Source organism: Erythranthe guttata, chromosome 6, assembly GCF_056151865.1.
Source record: "Erythranthe guttata isolate IM_541 chromosome 6, IM_541, whole genome shotgun sequence".
NCBI classification, from domain to species: Eukaryota; Viridiplantae; Streptophyta; class Magnoliopsida; order Lamiales; family Phrymaceae; genus Erythranthe; species Erythranthe guttata.
The window spans coordinates 8,913,257-8,936,817 of record NC_142538.1 but is presented as its reverse complement, the minus strand read 5'-3'; the positions used below and the strand labels follow the sequence as shown (position 1 = coordinate 8,936,817).

The 23,561-nt window shown below is 42.7% G+C and overlaps 1 protein-coding gene across 1 annotated transcript; it reads right to left on the bottom strand.

Annotated features, from left to right (window-relative positions):
* Positions 1-20,926: 20,926 nt before the first annotated feature.
* LOC148770093 (uncharacterized) lies at positions 20,927-22,753 on the bottom strand. The gene has a single exon (XM_088818975.1). The coding sequence runs from the start codon at positions 22,751-22,753 to the stop codon at positions 20,927-20,929; it is 1,827 nt and encodes a 608-aa protein (XP_088675101.1).
* Positions 22,754-23,561: the final 808 nt, after the last annotated feature.

Genomic DNA, 23,561 nt, shown 5'->3' with positions numbered 1-23,561 from the left:
GGTGAAATAGAGTTTCCAAAAATGGAAATTTAAGATATGCAATATGGTACTTGAATTGACGAGAAAATTATAATCGTCACAAAAATATAATTGTTATAATTTTCGGGGTTACCATTTGAGATATATTAGGAATTTAAGAAATAGTTCTCAAAGATTCTTAATTTGATGGGGCTCTCATTCCTAGATAAGAATTGAGTATTTTTTTTTATTTGGGAATTAAAATTAGGCTTGGAATATAATCCTTATAAATGAAAGTGGTGAATAGGCCTGCATGGGTGTAGCTCAACTGGTTACGGGGGTGGTAAATTGGTACAAGGTCCTAAGATCGAATCCTGGCAGCCGTAGTGTAGGACTTTCAACTCCAATGAGTGTTGGTTCCTTATGGGAACCAAGTCCGGGTCCACTATCCTAACGGACCGTTGAGTTACCATAATTTACATTCCTCCATCAAATACTTGTTGGACCAAGGGATGGAGACCCTGGAGGCGAAATATTTCATCTTTTGGTACAAAAATGGTGGATAGAGAAAATGACAAAGACAAGTGACGGATGTAGCTATGGTCTAGGGTGCGCAGCTGCGCACCCTTGATTTTTGGAAAAAAAAATTATATATATGTTTAATGCTAAGTCAAATGTAATAATTTATCAGGATTAACTTGTATTTAAGTGGTAGAGATCTTTTCTTGCACTCCTGAGGTTGATGTTTCTATTTTCTCTCGTGTCATTTATTGTGTCTTTATCCTAAATTTATACAAATGTGAACTTTTTTTCTAAAATTATAAGGGATTATTTTAGGGTCCTCCTTTCATTCAATATATATACAAACCCCCTTCATTTGGATAATAATTTGAATTACGCTCCTCGGCAGATTTGAAGTACCCAGAATAACCTTTTAAATCAATTTTAAACCCTAGCCAACTCATATCGGTCTCTATCTTCCTCTCTCAATACCCAAATCCAAATCCCGTCCCCAAGGTCTCTAACCGGCGATGTTGCTTCCCGGAGTCACAACTCTCTCTTCGGTGGTTGGAATTTGATGGTTTAACTACCGTTCGATTTCCTTTGGTGATTTCAATCAGTTTGGAGTGCTGGATCTGTTTCTGCAATTTTTTTTCAGTCCGCACACGTATTTCGACGATGGTGGGCCTTGTCGGAGGTGTAATTTGTGTTCCGCTAGTCGGAATTTGACGGGCTACCCGCCGTTGGATTCCTCTCGTTGAAATCTATATTTTGATGGAAATTTCATTCATTTTTATATTGTCAGATTTATTTCTATATTTTTTTTCATTTGTGAGCACGAAACCTTGGATGGTTAAGCATCGGCTAGGGTTTTCGTAGGAGGCACTTGGGTTGATGAGTCATTGACGGTTTGGTCTAAAATTTGTAGTATTTCGCAGCTATGGCCTTTCTCTCTATCTCTCGATCTCATAATGTTTGTTGATTTTTGAGTTTCTGTATGTTTCTTCAATTTCTGTTGATTTGCACTAAAATATTTTTTTTTTGGTTTTGATTTTGCAATTGCAGCTTAATGCAAGCCATTGATCCTCTCCTTGAAGGTGTGAAAAAAATTGATTGAAGTTACATCTGCTTCAAGTTACAGTGTTCAACAGACTGTATACATTATTATATATTACTAGTTACATATGCATATATTTGGGTATTTTTCGATTTTTATTTTATTCGTTTTATGGTGATTTATAATACAAATATTAAAATTTATAATTTTTTATTATTGGGGTTTATGAATTTATTGTGTATAAGCCAGTATTTGTGTGTATAATATAATTAATCGACTAAAAAAATGGGGTCACAAAAAAGAACATGACTACGAATTACTATAGTTTACTAGAGTTACATGTAGTTATATGTCGTTATTTTCAGTATAGTAAATATATTTATTCAAAAATAAAATTTAAAAATTAAAAAAAATTAATAAAAAATATATAAATTAAACAAACAAGTTTAAAAATAAGATACAATAAATAATAAAAAACAAATCGGCGAAAATGCTAAATGCAGGACCAGAAATATTGAATGCAGTTTAGCTGAAAATTGCATATAAGGGTAGTGATGTGTCTAATTGGATCTTAAACCCAATTGGTCCATTAAAGGCACAATTAAGGGAAAAGTCCAATTAGAGCACCACTTCTATAATTTTCTCCCACATTGAATCTCTACAAGAAGTTTCACACTTCTACACTTGTCCCACATCGAAAGTTTATAAGAAACTAATAGTCAAGTCCTACTATAAAGACAAGGTATGATTCATTTGTTGAGGGATCTCTAATTTGGGTGATATTTTAGCCTTTGCAAAGTATCACTTCCAATACCTGACTTGATTTGTTTTGTAGGTTATTCGGCGGACCCACACCTTTGATCCCTTTGGACACGTGGCAAGGACCCTCGGCATTGCCGATATTGGGCTTGAAGATTCTCGGACTTAGGAGACCAGTGGGCTTCAAGACCATTGGGCTGACCCACCATTTTGGAGCACCATCATTTTGGCGCCGTATGTGGGAATGCTTACCAGAGTACGTGGCATGGAAGAAGGTGGTTGAAGGACGGATGGATTCCCTCCCTAAGAAGACCCCGAGATCCCAGATCCCCCCCGAATGGCAAGGACGACGGGAACTGCAAATCGACCAGGAGGGCCCCCGCCAGTCTTGCAGATGAGGACGAAAGAATTAGAAGCCTTGATGGACCAAGTGGCAACGAAGGCGGCGTCGGCGGCAGTGGTGCATCACCTCGTCACCCAAGGTGTAGCCCCAGAAGAAGACCCGAGCCCGATAACCGGTGACCTGTTGGGGCCTCAACCAAACCAACCTGCCTCACCTATCGTGGAGCCTTACCATTCGGAGGAAAGAGTGTCAATGGGAGACCGAAACTTTCCCTCAGCATCTGCTAGGAATGCCCAACGGCAGACGACTCACCTTAGCCTTTTTGCCGGAGCAAGTGCCTCGAAGGAACAATCGCCGTTGGTCGCCACCGTTTAACGTCTCCTCAAATTACTCCCTTCGAAGGGGCAGCCGTCAACATAGAGGACGCTCAAGAGGACAAGAGGAGCGTATGCGTCAAGAGGAGAATGGCGAAAAGAGACACCACCATCTCAACCACCGTGGAGGCCCTAATCAAGGCGAAGACGGTAGCAGAATATCCCAACACAAGGAGAGAAGCCGACGTCACACAAAGGTTGACGACAACGATGCAAGAAAGCCGACAGACGGAGGAAAAAGAGTCGGCGTCCCTTGCCCCGGTAAAAGCGCTTCCGACAAGAGTAAGCCCATTTACCCCCGCCATTCTAGAGAAAGCCTTGCCCTTCGGCTTTCGGATCCCCGATCTTCCACAGTTCGACGGAACGGCAAATCCCCAAGACCATATAAATAACTTTTATGCCAAGGTCGATCTTTACGGTCTCACGGATGCGGCATATTGCAAGATCTTTCAAACTACCATGAGTGGCCAAACGCTAGGTTCGTTCAACAAATTGCCAGGAGGGACTATCGACGGATGGTCGCAGTTAGTGGAACAATTCCTTAGCCAATATTCCATCAACAAGAAGTACGCCAATACTGGAACCTACCTTTTCAAGGTCGTCTAGCAAGAAAACGAGGCGCTCAGAGATTATATGCAACAGTTTGTTAGCGCGGTGCATGAAGTATGCCACGTAAACCACGAGTTCTTGGCGGGGATCTTGATGAGCAACTTGAGGCATGAACTCTTTCGAGAGTCCCTTGCTGGCCGACCCCCCTAGACACTGGATGAGCTCATCGGTCGGGCCGAGAAGTACATTCGCATTGAGGAGATTGCGGAGATGGGTTTGCCTGCGTGGGGAAAGCACAAGGAGAAGCACCACGAAACGAGAGAGAGAAGAAATGCACCCAACGCTCACCTAACCTAATGCTCACGCCGCATAGCCATCGAAAGGATAGCGCCACAACACATGAATAGGCGATAAGGGCCAAAAACCTGAAAATCTTAAGAGCTTTCAAAAACAAGCCGGGGGCATGTCGCTCACCGCAATATATTCCGTATTGTCAGCTACAGTGATAATTGAATGTTTTAATTACTATCTAATTACTCATTATATGTATCTGCTGATTACTTTCGTTTTAGTTACATTTCAAACAACTACCCATAAAACTACAATTTACATACGTGATAACATACTGAAATTGGAATTTTGTTCCCTGAAACACCAAAAGAAAATAAAAAGACGGACTTCCTATCAGGCAGTAGCCAAGGGATACCGTCTCACCTAAAAAGATAGAGCATAGCTCATTCTTTTCCAAAAGCGCACTTCCCACTAGGCTATAGCCAAGGGATACCACCTTCCTTAAAAAGATAAAGCATAGCTCATCCTTTACAAATGTCGGACTTCCCACTAGGCAAAAAGTCAAGGGATACCACATCGCCTTAAAAGATAAAGATTAGCTTATTCTTTGCGAGAGTCGGACTTCCCAATAGGCAAAAAACCAAGGGATACGGCATCGCCTTAAAAAATAAAGTTAAACTAATTCTTCACAAAAAGTGCACTTCCCACTAGGCGAAGCCAAGGGATACCTCCTTGCTTATAAAGATAAGACGTAGCTCATCATTTACGAAAGTCAGAGTTCCCACCAGGCAATAACCATGAGATATCGTCTTACCCAAAAAAGACAGAGTATAACTCATTATTTGCGAGAGAAGAGCTTCTTGCCATTGATATTTTCTGAAAGAAAATCGACCTTTGGCGTAATGGCCGGCAAATTAGCCGTCGGTATCTTACACCAAAAAAAAATAAAAAATAAAAAAAAATAATAGTAATAATAAATGGGTACAGATAAAAAGATAGGAGAGGAGTTGGTGTCTAAACACTCCATTAATACCAACCCACCCTCTCCGCCCCAAATCTTTTCTCATGGGTCATCTTCCAAACTAGAATCCAAGTCGATCACTCTAGCCGCACCTCTACTTTCAGCCATTATCCCGTCTTCCATTACCAACGTCGATGGAGCCGTACAAAACACGGGTGAATTTTGTCTAAGTCTTTCCAAAATCACCCACCCCCAACACCGACGGAGCCGTACAAAAGACGGGAGAATTTTCTCCAAGTCCATCCCAATCACCCGACGGCTCGCTCATACGGTTTGATGTCAACCGAAGCCGCGAACCCGGGTCGGCCGTCGCCCCGTTTACCCGGATCCCAACCCGGCATCCCCCGACCCGCCGCTCCCAAACCGGCATCCCCCGACCCGCCGGCTCCCGAACCAGCATCCCCAACCCGCCGGTCTGCGAACCGGCATCCCCCGACCCGCCGGCTCCCGAACCGGCATCCCCGATCCGCCGGCCCGCGAACCGGAATCCCCCGACCCGACGGCTCCCGAACCGCATCCCCCGACCTGCCGGCTCCCGACCCGGCATCCCCCGGCCCGCCAGATCCCCACCCGGCATCCCTCGATCCGCCGACTACGTCGCGACCCGGAGGTCCTCGACCCGACGGCTTCTGGCCCACTTTGTCGCGACCCAGAGGTCCTCAACCCGACGGTTTCTGGTCCACTACGTCACGACCCAGAAGATTTCGACCCGACGGCTTCTGGCTCACTACGTCACGACCCGGAGGTTCTCGATCAAACGGCTTCCGGCCCACTACCTCGCGACCCGAAGGTTCTCGACCCAACGGCTTCTGGCCCACCAAGGTTGATGGCTCCCGTCAGCCAAGCTCGGACCCGATGACTCCCGCCCCATCAAGAGTCTTCCCGAGGGCACCCAACCGGCCACTTCGTCATCCCCACCGCCCAACCACCACTCACTTTTGTAGCGCCACTACTCCTCAAAGCGCGCGTACGAAAAACAGACGAATTTCGTCCTAATACGCCCAAGACAACCCCCCGCCCTCCGGATCACCCGCCGTAGCGCAAATAGCCCAACTCTCCAGTTCACGGAGCAACAACTCCAAACTCCTACTTATCTACTACTCCCAAGCCGGCCCACGGACCGTGGTCCAATTTGGGAGTGGGGGGCTTAATGATGTGTCTAATTGGATCTTAAACCCAATTGGTCCATTAAAGGCTCAATAAAGGTAAAAGTCCAATTAGAGCACCACTTCTATAATTTTCTCCCACATTGAATCTCTACAAGAAGTTTCACACTTCTACACTTGTCCTGCATCGAAAGTTTATAAGAAACTAATAGTCAAGTCCTACTATAAAGACATGGTATGATTCATTTGATGAGGGATCTCTAATTTGGGTGATATTTTAGCCTTTGCAAAGTATCACTTCCAATACCTGACTTGAGCGTCCGAGTGTAATCGTCGGGGCCACCCTGGCGAGTCACTTAGTGTCTTGATTTGTTTTGTAGGTTATTCGGCGGACCCACACCTTTGATCCCTTTGGACACGTGGCAAGGACCCTCGGCATTCCCGATATTGGGCTTGAAGATTCCCGGACCCAGTGGGCTTCAAGACCATTAGGTTGACCCACCATTTTGGAGCAGCATCAGGTAGTATAGTACTTTTGCCTATTCAGAGGGTATGTCAAAGGATGATTTTGACTTGGGGTTATCCTAATTTATTTGGCACATAGTGGTATATATAAAATAAGCCAAATTTATAAACATGCGGGTATTTTTATATTTCCTCGTGCCAGTTCTCTTTACTAATCAACGGGGAGCTGACGGGGTATTTCACTTCGTCTCATGGTCTAAGGCAGGGAGATCCGCTCTCGCCGAGTCTTTTTGTAATTGCGGCTGAGTATTTTTCGAGAGGTCTCGATGCACTATACAGCCGTTGCCCAAGCATGTTTTATTCTACAAGGGGAGGCATCCCTATAATTTTGCCTCGTGCCATAATTTTACCTCGTGCCATAATTTTGCCCAAGCATGTGATGATATTTACCTCGTGCCATAATTTTGGCCTGAAAAAGCTGCGGGATTTTCTCGATCATTATTGTCGGACTACGGGTCAGTTGATTAGTGTGCACAAGAGCACTTTCACAGTTGATAGGGCATGCTCTGATGGTTATCTTCGCACTATTTCTCGGATTCTCAGTTATCCGAAAAAGGATCTTTATGTCATTTATCTTGGAGCTCCACTATACAAAGAGAGGGACCGGGGCAGTTTGTTTAACACTTTGCTTGATCGCATGCAAGCCAGGATTTCGGGTTGGGCTCGGACCGCTTTGGCTTTCGGGGGCCGTCTTGCCTTGATCTGGAGTACGCTTTCGACTATGGATTTGCATCTTGTTCAGGTTATTCAACCTCCGCAGTACATTATTCAGCAGATTGAGTAGTGCATGGCCTGATTTCTCTGGGGATCTTATGGTAATCAGCGCCGGCCTCTTTGGGTTGCTTGGGAGACGATTTGTCGGCCAATTGGTAAGGGTGCTTGGGGTTGAGGCGTTTGACGGATGTGATTGACGCCTTCACTTACAAGCTCTGGTTCTGATTCCGTGCTCAGGATTCTCTTTGGGCCCGTTTTCTCCGAAACAAGTACTGTCGGAATCGGTTCCCAGGTTCATCCGCTGTGTCTTCACTCTATAACACGGTGTGGAAGCGCATGTGCCGTGTCCGAGAGCGTGTCCAAGCTCAAATATTTTGGTGGATTGGTCCAGGTCATGTTTATTTCTGGCACGACCACTGGTTTGGCGATGGTCCCCATTCGGGGATTATAGATGGTGGTCGGCTAACGTCAGTTCGTGTGGAGTATTATTTGGTTAACGGTCAGTGGGATCGAAACAAGCTAGCTGAGGATATTCCTTTTGAGTGGATTGATAGGATTTGCTCGGTCCCAATCTCTGGTGCTTCGGGTGATTTGCCCATTTGGAGAGCTTCTTCGGATGGTAAGTTTTCCTTGACCTCGGCTTGGGCCTTGATACGACAGCAGCATACCCCTACCCCTCTTCTTCGTATATTTTGGGGATCTTGTCTTACTCCTACAATTTCTATCTTTCTTTGGCGTCTCCTTCTTCAGCATCTTCCAGTGGATACCAAACTTCAGTCTCGAGGCACCTCTCTTGCCTCGAGGTGCTATTGTTGTCCAGATCCATCTTTTCCTGTGTTGAGTCTTGTATCTCAGTCTGTCGAGTCTCCTTCTGTTGAGTCGATTGATCATATCTTCGTGGAGAGCCTGACGGCTAAGAGGGTATGGCATCATTTTTTCTATCTTTTTAGCTATACACCTGCACACACTACGCACATACCCCAGATTTTACTTTATTGGCAGCACTTCACTTCGCACACACTCACACACCACACACACATCACGACCATTGTGCCTTGCTTGATCTTGTGGTACTTATGGATTGCAAGAAATTACAGCTGGACTGGCATTCCCCACGTGGTTGAGTCTCTTGGCCTATATTACCGAGTCAGAACACCAACTCTCACACCTCATCGAGTTGTTTGGCTTCCACCGGATCCGAGTTGGGTGAAGCTAAAAACAGACGAAGCCCATAGAGCATCCACCCAGATTGCAGCTATTGGCCGGATTATCAGAGGTTCGGACGCTGAGGCCATACTTGCATTTCACGAGAGGATCTCTGCCCCGAGCAGTATTGCAGCCGAGCTTGCTGCCCTTGCATCGGGGCTGCGATTTGTTATTCAAAGGCAATTCACTAGAGTTTGGATCGAGCTTGACGCAGAAGTCGCTGTTCGACTTCTTTCGCACACGGACCAAGGTCATTGGAGTCTTTAGAGTTCTCTCACGGCGATCCGGAACTCTCTTTCTACTTTGGAGTACACGATTACACATATCTACCGGGAGGGCAATACAGTAGTTGATGCATTAGCTAACTTGGGGTGTCAGACCGAGTTGGCTCGTACCTTCACAACAGCGGAGCTTCCCCGACCTATTCAGCAGATGATTCGGATGGACCAGCTTGGATATCCATCCTTTCGACGACAGTCTCGCACATAAGTGCCATGCATTCCACGTTTTTATATTATTGGCAATTTAGGAATTTTCGTGAACTTTACATGTTAGGAAGGGTTGGGGTGATTATGGATTGTTAGGGTCTATCAAGACTAGACTGTTTGCCGAATGGTGCCACACATTTCGCAGCCGTTATACCTGTTTCGCACATTTTTCGCGAAAGTGTAAGTGGCCTCGGCTGTTGTGGTGAGGCGAACGGTCTTCCTTGGTCTTCCCCGACCTTCTATGATCATTCCCACCCCGTCCTTTTTTATTATTTGGGCCACCTGTTTTGCCCGTATTCTTAAAAAAAAAAAAAAGTCAGATTTAAGAGACATCAATTACAAAGATATCAATCTTTACATGCTCTAAGAAAAGAAAAAAAACTTTAATTTATTTACAACTTTCTCCCCAAAGTTTTCCAAAATTCTCCAGAAATTTCCAAATGATCTTTCTAACTTTGAAGTTTTTACATACTTGTATTTTTTATGTGTATACTATTCTTTTTAAAAATCGGGGCGATGCCTCTTCACACTCGTAAACTTTTAGTCCATTATTTATATTAACTATAATTTTATTTTTTTATATTATACTCGGATTCCAAACACCTTTGACAAAAATCCTCGATTCGCCACTGACAAAAACAAGAATTCTCCACCTCACAATCACACATCCACATCTCTCTCTTTACGTGAGGAAAATAATTTTTTCTTCTCCTCTTCCAAACTACTTTTGACAGAAAGCCTGATTTTCTGTCAAACATTTTTCAGTATAGTAAACTTATAGTTTTCTAGTGCAAGCTATTGGTGGATTAATCTCAAAGTTAAATCCAATTCCGGCGAAGAAGATTGGCGTGGAATTGCTCAACTTAGGACTTCAATGAGACCACAGAGACAACTTTCTAAGGAGCTTACGTTCACGAATATGTAATTGAATCTCGTTAATTAATAGAATTAAATTTATTTGATTACATGATTACTTGAATAGCATATTTTATTTGAAATTAAAATAAACACGTGATCAAAGCATGCTAATAGATGATGCAATGATTGTTCATAGAGATTGCATGATAGAAAAATTTTAAACTTCCGTTGTGTATGTTATACTCTGAATTAGGTGAAGACTTAAAATTTAGCGCTTCTCGGGTTGCCTCCCGAGAAGCGCTAAATTTTAAGTCTTCAACAAAAATTTAAAGTTTGGGGATGATCCACCCCCAAACTTGAACTTTTGCTTGTCCTCAAGCAAAATCTAATCGTAAGCAAAAAACTCAACTACCGCATCTCATCACATAGATTAATGACCAACTTCACGTTTTCAGAACTTGTAATTATAATGAAAATTCTTAGGCATTCGCAAGCTCAAAATTCAAAAGCACTTAGTTACTTACCATAGCCAAAAACCACAAATCATGCAATTGCTTCAAGCATCCAATATTCGTAAATTAAAGATAGAAAAAATTTATGCTTACATGCATATGTTTGACTCCAAATACTCACCAAATTATTCTACTCTACTAATATCGAACATTAAGCTATTGGGATCATTGGGGCTTTTTGGCTTTCAATTGTTAGGCTCTTTGGTTCGAGGTAAGAAATATGGGTATATGTGGTTATTCTTCTTGAATTGAGGTGAATACGCCAAAATTTGAAATATAAGCGTTTGAAACAATGAAGTCACCTCTAAGGACTCTAATAGACTTGATTCTTAAGAGTTCAAAAGTCTCCACTTTTACTCTTAAGACAATGGATCGAGCTTTCAAAACAATTCAACAACTAGTCCTTACTTCTCCCTTCTAGTCTCTTCTTCTTTTCTTTTTTTTTTCTTTTTTTTTATATATATATATAGACACATGTATATTTTTCTTCTTCTTTTTTTTTCTCTTTTTCTTTCTCTCTCTTTTTTTTTTTTTTTTTGGGGGGAAGAAGAAGAAGGACCTTATAAAAAATTTCAACCGAACTCCAAGTGGTAATTTTTCAAGAATCTCCATCTATTCTACCTTATACACATTGGCTAAAAGAAAGAACACCTTTTCTCCGAGGCTCAAATCAAGGTTCTAATGATAATTTCGATAAAAAGGTCGGCTTGAAAGGCTCAAACGGTTCAAAGAAGGCCCAAATCATATCCCAAATCACTCACTACTCAATACTTCGTATCGTAAATTTCCTAAGGTGAGGTCTAAAACCGAACATAGCATGATCTAACACAAATTAACTCCAAATTTAAAATACAAAACATTCAACTAAAGCAATGCACAAAGTGTGATTTCTAGCAATAATTCTTTTCTAAGTTCCGTTGAATCGAAAGCTAAACAAACATCTAATCCTTATCACACAAAACAAGCAACCTCATCATCAAACATTGATCATCTCTAATCATTATAACTCATCGATGCATTCGACTCAAGCAATTGTTTTTTTTTTTTTTTTATTCCGGAGAAAACAATAAAAGAAATAAAAATAAATAAAAATAAATAAAACCTAATGCATGCAAACTAAAACAAATAAGCACAAAAAAAAAAACATGTTTTTTTCACCCCCAATCTTAAAATATTCGTTGCCCTCAACGAAATTAGCACAAGTTTAAGGATAGAAAACACCTGATTTAATTGGAATCGTTGTCTTCGGGGTATGAGAATTTGTGGGAAAGAAATCTGATTTTCCTCTTGCGAAGATGCTCTCTATGTCTCTCGGATGACTTCCCGATCGCAATTCCGACCTTAGAAATAAGAAATCAAATAAATTAATTAGAATGCATGCCTATGAAAATAAAAATAAAACATAAAATTAAAGAAAAATATGAAAAACAGTAAAGCTCGAGTTGCCTCCCGAGAAGCGCTAAATTTTAAGTCTTCAGCCAGACTTTGCTTCTTGAAATTGTTATGTCCAATCCAAAGCCTTGTAGATTGCGCATCCATCCATGAGCTCTATCACTTCAATTGCAACCAAGGCATGCATAGCAATGCAATATGTCACGGTCCACCTTAGCTTGTAGTCTTTTTTGGTTGTAATTAATCGGTACGAAGCCAAGATGGGATCTTCATCACCCGCTCCCTCAAATCGGTATACAGAAGTCTCCAGTCTGCGTATAACCTCCACCTCAAAAATATTAGTCTTCTCATCAACCACTCTTGATGCCTTCAAATCCACATTTAGATCAACGACAGAGTCCACAACTAGAATATCTTCAATCATTACATCCATCTCCTTCTTCTCTTGTTCTAAGGCATCTTCGTGGTTAGCTCGATTGCCTTCTCAGATTCATCATGCTCAAGTGTCTTCGTAATTTCTATTACTCTCACATCGACACTATTTTCCGGACATAGAAGATTCTTCTCACCGCAGGCTTCACCCGAATTTTCTTTGATATAACCATTGCTGATTTCGTCTGGAATATTTTCAAGAGATTCAGATTTTAATTTGAGCATCATCTCTTCCAGTTGTATCTCCATGTTTCGAAACGATGCTTGAGTGGACTTCATGAATTCGGCAATGAGAGATACCAAATCAACTTGTTCATCAGTGGTCTGCTGCTGCTGCATTGGATAATAATTTTGAAAATCATGAAATTGTGGCTCTCAATGTTGAAACTCGTTCAAATCTTGGTCTTGAAAGGTTTGCTCATGTGTGTTGTTGGTGTAAGTGTTCCAAGAACATGCGTTGGTAATTTCGTCGAAATTCGTCGCTGTTGGTGATACGCGTTTTCCTCACGTATAAATTACCGCAAGTATACGGTATTGCATTTTGCAGAACAGTGGTTCCGGATATCGATCCACTGCAGGGACCTTGTAGATTCACATGCTGAGTAGTGTAATTATATTATCGTTATATTATCTAGCCGATCGTATATATTATGAATGGTGGGAAACCCTAATTTAAAAGCATGCAAGATCGTAAACATGCAAATAAAGAATGTACGTAAATAAAGTAACGACAACTCAACGCGGGGGGACTTCGATTTAAAGGGGACTTCTAGGGACAAATCCACCTATGTTTAATCAACAACGATCTACAAATCCGTTATCTAATGCCACATTCCTATTCGTTAACCCAGACGCTAATGTACTCTAACCCCCGTCTCCAGTGTAGTTAGAGTCTACCCACAGGTCCGACGTCTCCGTTCAGAACCTGCTATTAAGAGAGCATTTAGGTCAAGTCCTTAAGGGCTACCCGAAGTGCATCACGTCTCCGTTTCCACACCCCGGGCTATGTTTTCCTAACTTCAAACAAGAAATCCTCTCTCGAGTTCATTCCTATTTAATATCAATCCGAGAGCTGATCAAACAATCAGAAGCATTTAATACAGGAAAACATAAACGAAATCGAAACACGACAAAAAGATAACAGAAATGACGATCGAAATCAATATATACAAGGCTTCATTGCCCTAGAAGAAAATTTTCTTAGTTCATAACAAACATAGTATCAAAAGAATGTACAAAGGAAATGAAGAACAAAACGTAAAGAAATTGCATAAGAAAAACCCAAGTCGAAACCCCTGTTGATGATTCCCGCGAAGAACCGTCAAAAACCGTAAAAAGTCGAAGAAGAATGAAGAATGAATGGGCCTTTCTATTTATAGTGAAATGCAAAGCTTCCTCAAGAAGCTTTGCAAAACAAAATATCTTTCTCAAAAAACGTGCCCAGATCGCGATCCGGGTTGTTTGGATCGCGATCTGGCAGCCTCGGGGAACTGCCCACCGCCATGCCAGATCGCGATCCGGAATGCTGGATCGCGATCTGGATCGTGACTCATTTCAGCTTTGTAAGACCCCCCAGATCGCAATCCGACTTTCTGGATCGCGATCTGGATTTGACCACTATTTTCTCTCTATCAGACCCCCCAGATCGCGATACGGAATGCTGGATCGCGATCTGGGTTTTGATCAATTCGGCTCTGTAACAACCCCCAGATCGCGATCCAGAGATATCAGATCGCGATCTGGGTCTTCTTGGCCCCAAAATTGGCTTGAAAATTTGGGTTTCGCTTTCAAATGGCTTCGACTTGGCAAACATACCTAATAAAACCCTGAAATAGAAATAAAACAAGAAACGCAATAATATATACAAATAAAGTCGAAACTCGGACGAACGAAGACCAAAACTCGAAGATTTGATAAGTAAAAATCATGCAAAACAAACACTTATCACACCCTCAAACTTAGATCTTTACTCGTCCCGAGTAAATCAAAACGAAACTACAACAAAAATGAAATAAAAACAACAAAATAAACTAGGCCACTAACGTAAGGAAACACGATTGCATTTAGCATATGCAACAAGCTGTTGAACCCCTGGGTACCCCCAAAGGATGAGTTGTGTCTCGTGAGGGTTTTCAGACAACACACCCACAAAGTTGCCGGATTGGTCAAGAATTGCAATTAATTCCAAAGATAAAACGAGCTAGATAACTTAAAATCTTAGAATGGCATACGGCTTAAGGTATTCGACTTTCCTACCGACGCAATTAGTTGTTTCTACACCAAAATGAAAGATAGACTCAAGAATCCGTAATTAAACAATAAACACAATTATCGAGGGTTTTGAGTAGAAATGTGGGTGAAAAGTAAGTTTTGATTCTGAAATTCAAAAACTCGAGTTGGGAATAAGTAGGTCTATTTATTCAATAAAAGAAATGACAACAACAATATTTTTGGTGATTTTCATCACAATTTTCCTTTTTTCATTTTTTTTTGAAACGGGCATAATCGTGACTCGTGCAAGGCTCGACACCACTGTGTTATCTCCCTGACCCATGTATCGAACTTTAGTCCAAGAAACCCCCAAACTCGACAGCTCGGGAGACTTAGGCGACGAGGTGCACCCAACGGGTTAAGATCGAGTCAGAAAGGCGGGGAAATCAGAGCGTGAATCACAACAATACCACAAATTATTATTATTATTATTATTATTATTATTTTTTTAACATCGAACAAAAAAATAAAAACGTAAAGACCATTGATAGAACTTTTAGCCAACAACTGGAAATCGTGAACACATAATTCAATTATAACTCGCCCCCCAAACCTAAGACTATTATACCCCTCTGAAAAGTGCGCTCAAGCTTAATCGGAAAGGATTCGAAAGGCTATCCACACAAGTTGCAAAAACGCAGTCGGAAGGTTCATCTATAATTAGTCGGTTATCCATAATTTCAATTTTAGAATCAACTAGGCATCTACTAATTCATTAATTGCTTTGCTTCAATAGAACCCGGAAATGCAAATTACACTCGATCCTAAATGAAATGCATGTGACAAACATAACACAATTACGGAAATCGAAATACATAAACGAAACTAAATTATATGATATGCATGCAAAAGACCAAATCAAAATAAGATAAATAAAATAAAATAAAAACAAAGTCTAGCAAAGATACATCGTAAACGAAATATCAATCCAACGACTTATCCCAAAACAAACGAACTAAAAACAAAAACAAAAACAAAGAGGTTCAACAAACACCACCCTCAAACTCAAACTCTAGCATAGTCCCTATCCTCAAAAGCAGAATAAAAAATAAAAGGGATAGAAAACACAACGTCCCTAGAAGTCATGGTCTTCCTCGATAGCTTGGTCCTCGTCCTCTCGAAGTCCACGCTCGTGCTCCTCCCAGACGGGCCTCACCAGTGTGGTGGCTACCGCTCGTGCAGCTTCTTCTGTGGCTGCGGTGGAGGTAGATGCTCCGTCAAAACGAGGCCGTGGTGGGAATGGTCGTGGCTCGACAACGTCGTCCGCCCTGCACTGGAGTGCTGCTGCCATCACCTTGATCATCTTCTTGAACCAGCCCACGTTCTCCTCCATGGCATCCATCCACTCGGTCATATACTCCGGAAGTGGCGGACATGCTGCTGTTGCTGTCTGCTGTCTTTTGCCGCCTCTTGGTGCAGCTCGGGCTGGTCGGGAATCCTCGGATGGTAGCGCGTCTGGCTCAGGTCCATCGTCCTCGCCATGTGGACCGGAAGCTGGCTGGAAGAGAAGATTGGCTTCGGAGCCTTTGTGACCTTGTCGTCGGCAAACCCCGCCACGTTGGCATTTTTGCATAAGGCGGTGATGAGGGAGGGGAACATCGGGCCCAAAGAGGTGTCGCCCATGCACCGTCGAATCTCTGAGTGGATAATGGCACCCACGTTCAGAGGGGTGCTCTCCACCACCTTTCGTGGATGTTGTTGACGACCGAGAGGCATCCAATCGTACGGACACACAACTCACGCTCTGGGACGATCGGACGAGGGAGGCGGTCGATAAATTCGCTCTTGGCTTCGACATTCACATAGATGTCTTCATCGTGTTCGTCGAAGGTAACTTCGCTCACGAGCGTGCGTTGATTGGCATGGGCACCCGTGTTTAGTGGCACGTCACCGGTTCTTGGCATGGTTTGCTCGGTTGGTTCCTCCGAATGTGACGGCGAGTGTGAAGAGCCTTCTCCCCCCTTTTGCCTTGAGCCTTGCCCTTCTTCTTTTCCGGTGCTTTTCCTTAGCCCTTTGGTTGGGCTTTCTTGGAATTCTCGCCCGTCTTTTGGAGTTTGTTTGCCGGTGAAGTCATGGTGTGAAAGAGGGTGCAAAATGAAACTTGAAACTGGTTCGGGCAATTCGTCGAACACTTGGCGTGCGCAAGTTCTTTGAAACTCCTTGAATGTTAGTTTCTTTCGAAAACTAACCCTCCTACATCAATCACCACAACAACAACAATTAATAACGATCAACGAGCAAAAATTAGTATAATATGACTCGACCCATTCAAAAATTCACAAGAAATTCGAAATTAAGCATAATAGGGCAATTCCTATATCTAAACATTGGTTCAACCAATTAAACAAGCCTTTAAATCCCAAAATCAAGTACCTAATTACGTACAAGCAATAAGAATTGAAGAACCAAGGGACAAGACAAGAAAATTGGATGAAATTCGAATTTTCAAGCAAAACTAAAAAATTTGGGTCAAGAACATACCTTTGTTGAAGATTCGTCCACAATTCTCAATATAAACAAGCAATAATCGTTAATAGTTGATGAAAATCTAAGAATATGCAAGTTTGAAGAGGAAATTTGAAAGAAAATCGAAGTTCTAGAGTTGGGGAAAGGGGGGTGTTCGAATTTTGTAAAAGAAAGAAGTGAGAAAAAGAGAGGGTTTTTTCGAATAAGTACAGTTTTTGCCCCCAGATCGCGATCTGCCGGATCGCGATCTGGGTCCTCTACCTATTTGCTCTCTGTAAGACCCCCCAGATCGCGATCCGACTTCCTGGATCGCGATCTGGATTTGACCCCAATTGCTCTCTATCAGACCCCCCAGATCGCGATCCGACTTCCTGGATCGCGATCTGGATTTGACCCCGATTTCTTCTCTGTCAGACCCCCCAGATCGCGATCCGGAATGCTGGATCGCGATCTGGATTTGACCTCAATTTCTTCTCTGTCAGACTCCCCAGATCGCGAACCGGAATGATGGATCGCGATTTGGGTCTTGTATTCTGCACAAAATTTGAAATTTAAACGGGTGAAATAGAGATATTGAACCCAAAAAAATACAAAAATACAAGAAAAGACTAAAAACGAAAACGAAAGCAAGAACAAAAGAAAAAATGACAGAGAATGAGCAATAATAGGGTGCCTCCCATTCAGCGCCTGTTTTACAGTCGACGGCTCGACTTCTTTTTGGATTTATTGGGAGAAAATTAGTGCGACACGCTCCACTTCCTCGGGAGCACCATTTGGATAGTAATGCTTAACTCGTTGCCCATTCACTTTGAACGACGGACCGTCTCATCCTCGTATTTCGATAACTCCTTGTGGGGTTGCGCTCAGGACTACGAATGGTCCTGACCAACGGGACTTGAGCTTTCCCGGAAATAGTCGTAGCCGAGAATTGAATAGCAGGACTTGGTCACCTGCCCGGAACTCTCGCTTTGTAATCCTTTTGGCATGCCATTTTTTCGTCTTTTCTTTGTAAATCTTGGCATTCTCGTAAGCATCGTTTCTGAACTCTTCCATTTCGTTGAGTTGAAGCAATCGACGATCGCCGGTGGCTGTTTGATCGAAATTGAGCTTTTTGACTGCCCAATAAGCTCGGTGCTCCAATTCCACTGGCAGGTGGCACGCTTTCCCTAACACGAGTTTGTACGGAGACATCCCAATCGGTGTCTTGAATGCGGTTCGATAGGCCCAAAGTGCATCATCGAGCTTCAACGCCCAATCTTTTCGGTTCGTGCTCACGGTCTTCTCCAGAATTTGTTTGATTTCTCGGTTTGACAACTCAGAAAGGCCATTTGTTTGTGGATGATAGGCAAGCGCAATTTTGTGTCGGATCCCCAACTTGTTCGTGAGATCAGTGAGCAGTTTGTTGCAGAAGTGAGATCCTTCATCGCTAATGATCGCCCTAGGTGTCCCAAACCTTGAGAATATGTTCTTGTGGAAGAATTTGAGGATTGTACGAGCATCGTTGGCAGTGGTGGCAATTGCTTCGACCCGTTTGGACACGTAGTCCACGGCAAGCAGAATGTATAACTTCCCGTTCGAAGAAGGGAATGGTCCCATGAAGTCTATGCCCCAAACATCGAAAAGCTCCTCCTCTTGCATGTTGTTCAAAGGCAATTGGCTTTTGTTGGATAGGTTCCCTGTTCGTTGGCATCGATCACACCGTTTCACGAACTCGTAACTATCTCGGAATAGGGTTGGCCAAAAGAAGCCTGACTGCAGAACTTTGGCGGTTGTGCGAGATTCCCCGTGATGCCCGCCACAAGGTGATGAGTGGCAATGTGTGAGGATCTCACGTACTTCGGTTTCAGGAACACATCTTCGGATGACTCGATCGGGGTCGATTCTGAAAAGCAATGGCTCGTCCCATAGGTAGAAACGACTGTCGTGAAGGAATTTTTTATTTTGGTGATAAGATAGATCGTCAGGAATGATTCCACTGGCCAAGAAGTTGGCCACATCAGCATACCACGAAGTGTGAGTACTAATGACGAGCAGTTGCTCGTCTGGGAATGATTCCTGAATATTTCCTTTGGCTGGAGCTTCGTCTAGTATGAGTCTAGAAAGATGATCTGCTACCAGATTCTCGCTCCCCTTTTTGTCTCTTATTTCCAAGTCGAACTCCTGGAGTAGGAGCACCCATCTGATGAGTCTGGGCTTGGCATCCTTCTTTGCGAACAAGTATCGAATTGTTGCGTGGTCGGTGTAAATGATCACCTGAGACCCCAAAATATACGGTCTGAACTTGTCAACGGCATAAACGACAGCAAGCATTTCCTTTTCGGTCGTTGAATAGTTCTTCTGTGCCTGGTCAAGTGTACGACTCGAATAGTAGATGGCTTTGAAGATTTTGTCCCTCCTCTGTCCCAATACTGAACCTACAACATAGTTGCTCGCATCGCACATGATCTCGAATGGTTCCTCCAAATTGGGAGTAATCATAATCGGTGATTGGGTTAGCTTCTCTTTGAGAAACGTGAAAGCCTGCGAACAAGCAGAATCAAAATCAAAGACGGCTTCCTTCTCAAGCAAATGACATAATGGTTTTACTATTTTCGAAAAATCTTTAATGAATCTACAGTAAAACCCAGCATGCCCCAAAAAACTTCTAACCCCCTTGAGATCCTTCGGTGGAGGCAATTTTTCAATCGTTTCGATTTTTGCCCTATCCACCTCAAGACCCTTTTTCGAGACCTTGTGACCTAGAACAATTCCTTCACGAACCATAAAATGACATTTTTCCCAAATTAAAACAAGGTTCGTTTATGTACATCTTTTCAAAACAAGTTCTAGATTGTGCACACAATGATCGAAAGACGATCAAAACACAAAAAAATCATCCATAAACACCTCAAGAAATTCTTCTACCATATCATGAAAAATAGACATCATACATCGTTGAAAGGTAGCAGGTGCATTACATAAACCGAAAGGCATCCTACGAAATGCAAAAGTACCGTAGGGGCAAGTAAAAGTAGTTTTCTCTTGGTCTTCCGGGGCTATTGAAATTTGATTGTACCCCGAATAACCATCAAGAAAACAGTAATACTCGAAACCTCCTAGTCGGTCTAGCATTTGATCGATAAAGGGATGGGGGAAATGGTCTTTTCTAGTGGTTGCATTCAACAATCGGTAATCGAAGCATACACGCCACCCAGTGACTTTTCTAGATGGAGTAAGTTCATTTTTATCATTCAAAATAACCGTCATCCCACCCCTTTTTGGCACAACCTGCACCGGACTGACCCACGAACTGTCAGAAATTGCATAAATCATACCAGCGCCTAACAGTTTTAAGACTTCTTTTTTTACTACCTCTTTTATTGACGGGTTTAACCGCCTCTGAGGTTGGACTCTCGGTTTGTAGACGTCTTCCATAAGAATTTTGTGTTGAACAATAGACGGGCTAGTTCCCTTAATATCCTCAATAGACCAACCTATAGCCGACCTATATTCTCTAAGGACCTCCAGCAGTGTGTTTGTTTCGGCCTCGCTCAAACTAGAAGAAATAATCACCGGATATGTCTTGTCTGCTCCAAGAAAAGCATAACAAAGATAATCCGGTAATTGTTTCAATTCCAGTACGGGGGCCGTTTTCACACTAACTGGTATCTCGGGGATGGTTCGTACCTCGTCTACGCCTAAAATCTCGGTACACTCAAGAAACAACACACAATCAAGCACATCATTTTCTATAGGAGTTTCAGGGGAGGCAGAATGCAAATCAATAGAATTAACAATGCAGTGCTCAATAGAATCACACAATTCATACAAATCAAAAAAGGAGGAAACACAGTCCTCGATCACGTCTATTCTACTGCAATGCTCAACATGCTCAGAGTGTTTAAATGCATGTGTCAAATTAAAAACAACTTCTTCCCCATTTACCCTAAGCATTAAAGATCCTAATTCCATATCAATCATCGCCTTATCACTGGCTTAGAATGGACGACCTAAAATGATTGGTGCTTCATCATCTTCAGGCATTTCAAGTACTACAAAATCAACAGGCAAAATGAATTTATCTACTTTAACTAGCACATCTTCTACAATCCCATCGGGATATTTTAATGAACGATCAAATTTCCTAAAGCCATGCGAGTGCGGTTCAAATTTCCTAAGCCCAGTTTTAGAAACACAGACATAGGCATCAAATTAATACTTGCCCCCAAATCACATAAAGCTTTGTCGAAAGTAGAATTTCCAATAATACAAGGAATAGTGTAACTCCCTGGATCTTTCAGTTTCGGTGGTAGATTCGACTGAAGAATGGCACTGCAAGTTGCCGTGAGTGTCACTGGTATTTCTTCTTCGATCCGAATTTTCTTGGATAGAACTTCCTTCATGAACTTGGTGTAGTTTCGCATTACCTCCAAGGCTTCTGCAAAAGGGATGTTGATTCGAATTTGTTTGATCTTTTCAATGAACTTCTTCAATTGATCCTGGAACTTCTTTTTCTTCTGTCTTTCTGGAAAAGGAATAGGATTATTAGGAAAAGAAATGTTATTGGGCTTACTAGCCTCTTTTGTACCACTCCCTGAAATGGTGATTTCCGGCTCGATCGGGGTCGGTTGTACAGCTGGCCTTGGTGACTCGTCCGTCGGATAAGGAGGAAGGGTCATTTGCAAACCACTTTGGGTGGTTATGGCTTGACAGCTTTCTTTTGGATTGACTTCGGTATTGCTCGAGAATCCACCCTTGGCCATTGTGGACATGGATTGGGCGATTTGCCCTATTTGCTTTTCCATGTTCTTCATTGTTGATTTCAGACCCTCCATTTCCTGTTCTTGTCGGTGAAGACGCTCGTCATACGTTGGCCCTCGTTGCTCTCTTTGATGGTTGAAATCGGAAGCTGGTTGTAGAGCATTCTTTGGATTGGCGTAGGAGAAGTTTTCGTGATTCCGAATTCCCGGGTGGTAATGAGTAGGGTTTTGGTTCTGATTGTTGGTTCCCCGGACATTGTTGAATCGGTGGTTCATAAAGTGTGCCTGCTCCCAATCGTCGTTTGTGGCTTGTGAAGTACTTGCTGCTGCTACTCGTCCGGTCTGTGGCCCTCGAACCGATAATTGGGCGACCTGATTTGATAGGGTCGCTAATTGTGCTGAAACTGCGGCTAACGGATCGAGTTGGTGGACTCCGGCCACCTTTTGTATACCACTCCGTTCGGACGACCAATGGTAAGCATTTTCACACATTCGCTCGACAATGTCTCGAGCGTCTGTGGGAGTCTTGTTTTGCAATGATCCACCTGAAGCAGCATCGAGTAAAGGATGGGCTGGTTGATCGAGCCCAATGTAGAATAACTCCATTTGATCCCACGGGTTGAATCCGTGTTGAGGGCATTGTCGTAACAAGTGCTTGAATCTCTCCCAAGACTCGTGCATCGGCTCTTGGCTCATCTGTCTGAAATTGCCTACATCTCTTCGTAGTTGTGCGGTCTTTGAGGGTGGAAAGAATCGTGCCAGAAAGGCTTGTGATAATTCTTCCCAATAGGTGAGTGATCCTGGATTAAGACTCAGAAGCCAACTCTTTGCCTTATCTCTGACAGAAAATGAGAATAGCTTCAACCGGATGGCATCATCAGAAACTCTGTTAACTTTGATTGTGTCAGAAATCTCCAAGAAATTGGCAAGATGGAGATTTGGATCTGCAGTGGCTGCTCCGGAGAATTGGTTCGCCATGACCATGTTGATTAGCCACGTCTTTAGCTCGAAGTTGTTTGCGGCTATCGTCGGTTTCCTGATTCCCGAATAGTTCTCATTCACAGCTGGAGTTCGGTATTCTCGCATTGTTCGCTCGGGTGGCAGGTTCGGTCTTGGCTGCTCGTGATCTCGTCCTGGCTCTCGATCGTACTCAAAGGCCAGGTGCTCTGGATTTCCTTGATCTTCGGCCATTGGTTCACTTTGTTGTTTGTGCGTGGCCCTTCGTCTTCGAAACGTCCTTTCAATCTCGGGATCGTAAGGTATGATTTCCAAATTTCGACTCATGGGCATAAACAAAGTGATTGGTTAAAATCAAGGTAAAAATCGAAAATAAAACAAGTAAATAGCTAAATTAATAATCAGATAATTGGTAACACTATCAAAAAAGATAAAATCAAATTGGTCCCCGGCAACAGCGCCAAAAACTTGATACGCGTTTTTCTCACGTATAAATTATCGCAAGTATACGGTATCGCATTTTGCAGAACAGTGGTTCCGGATATCGATCCACATGGACCTTGTAGATTCACATGCTGAGTAGTGTAATTATATTATCGTTATATTATCTAACTGATCGTATATATTAGGAATGGTGGGAAACCCTAATTTAAAAGCATGCAAGATCGTAAACATGCAAATAAAGAATGTACGTAAATAAAGTAACGACAACTCAACGCGGGGGGACTTCGATTTAAAGGGGACTTCTAGGGCCAAATCCACCTATGTTTAATCAACAACGATCTACAAATCCGTTATCTAATGCCACACTCCTATTCGTTAACCCAGACGCTAATGTACTCTAACCCCCGTCTCCAGTGTAGTTAGAGTCTACCCACAGGTCCGACGTCTCCGTTCAGAACCTACTATTAAGAGCATTTTGGTCAATTCCTTAAGGGCTACCCGAAGTGCATCAGGTCTCCGTTTCCACACCCCGAGCTATGTTTTCCTAACTTCAAACAAGAAATCCTCTCTCGAGTTCATTCCTATTTAATATAATCCG

Coding starts and splice junctions, on each gene's coding strand:
- LOC148770093 (XM_088818975.1), bottom strand. CDS start 22,753: ATGGCCGAAGATCAAGGAAATCCAGAGCACCTGGCCTTTGAGTACGAT.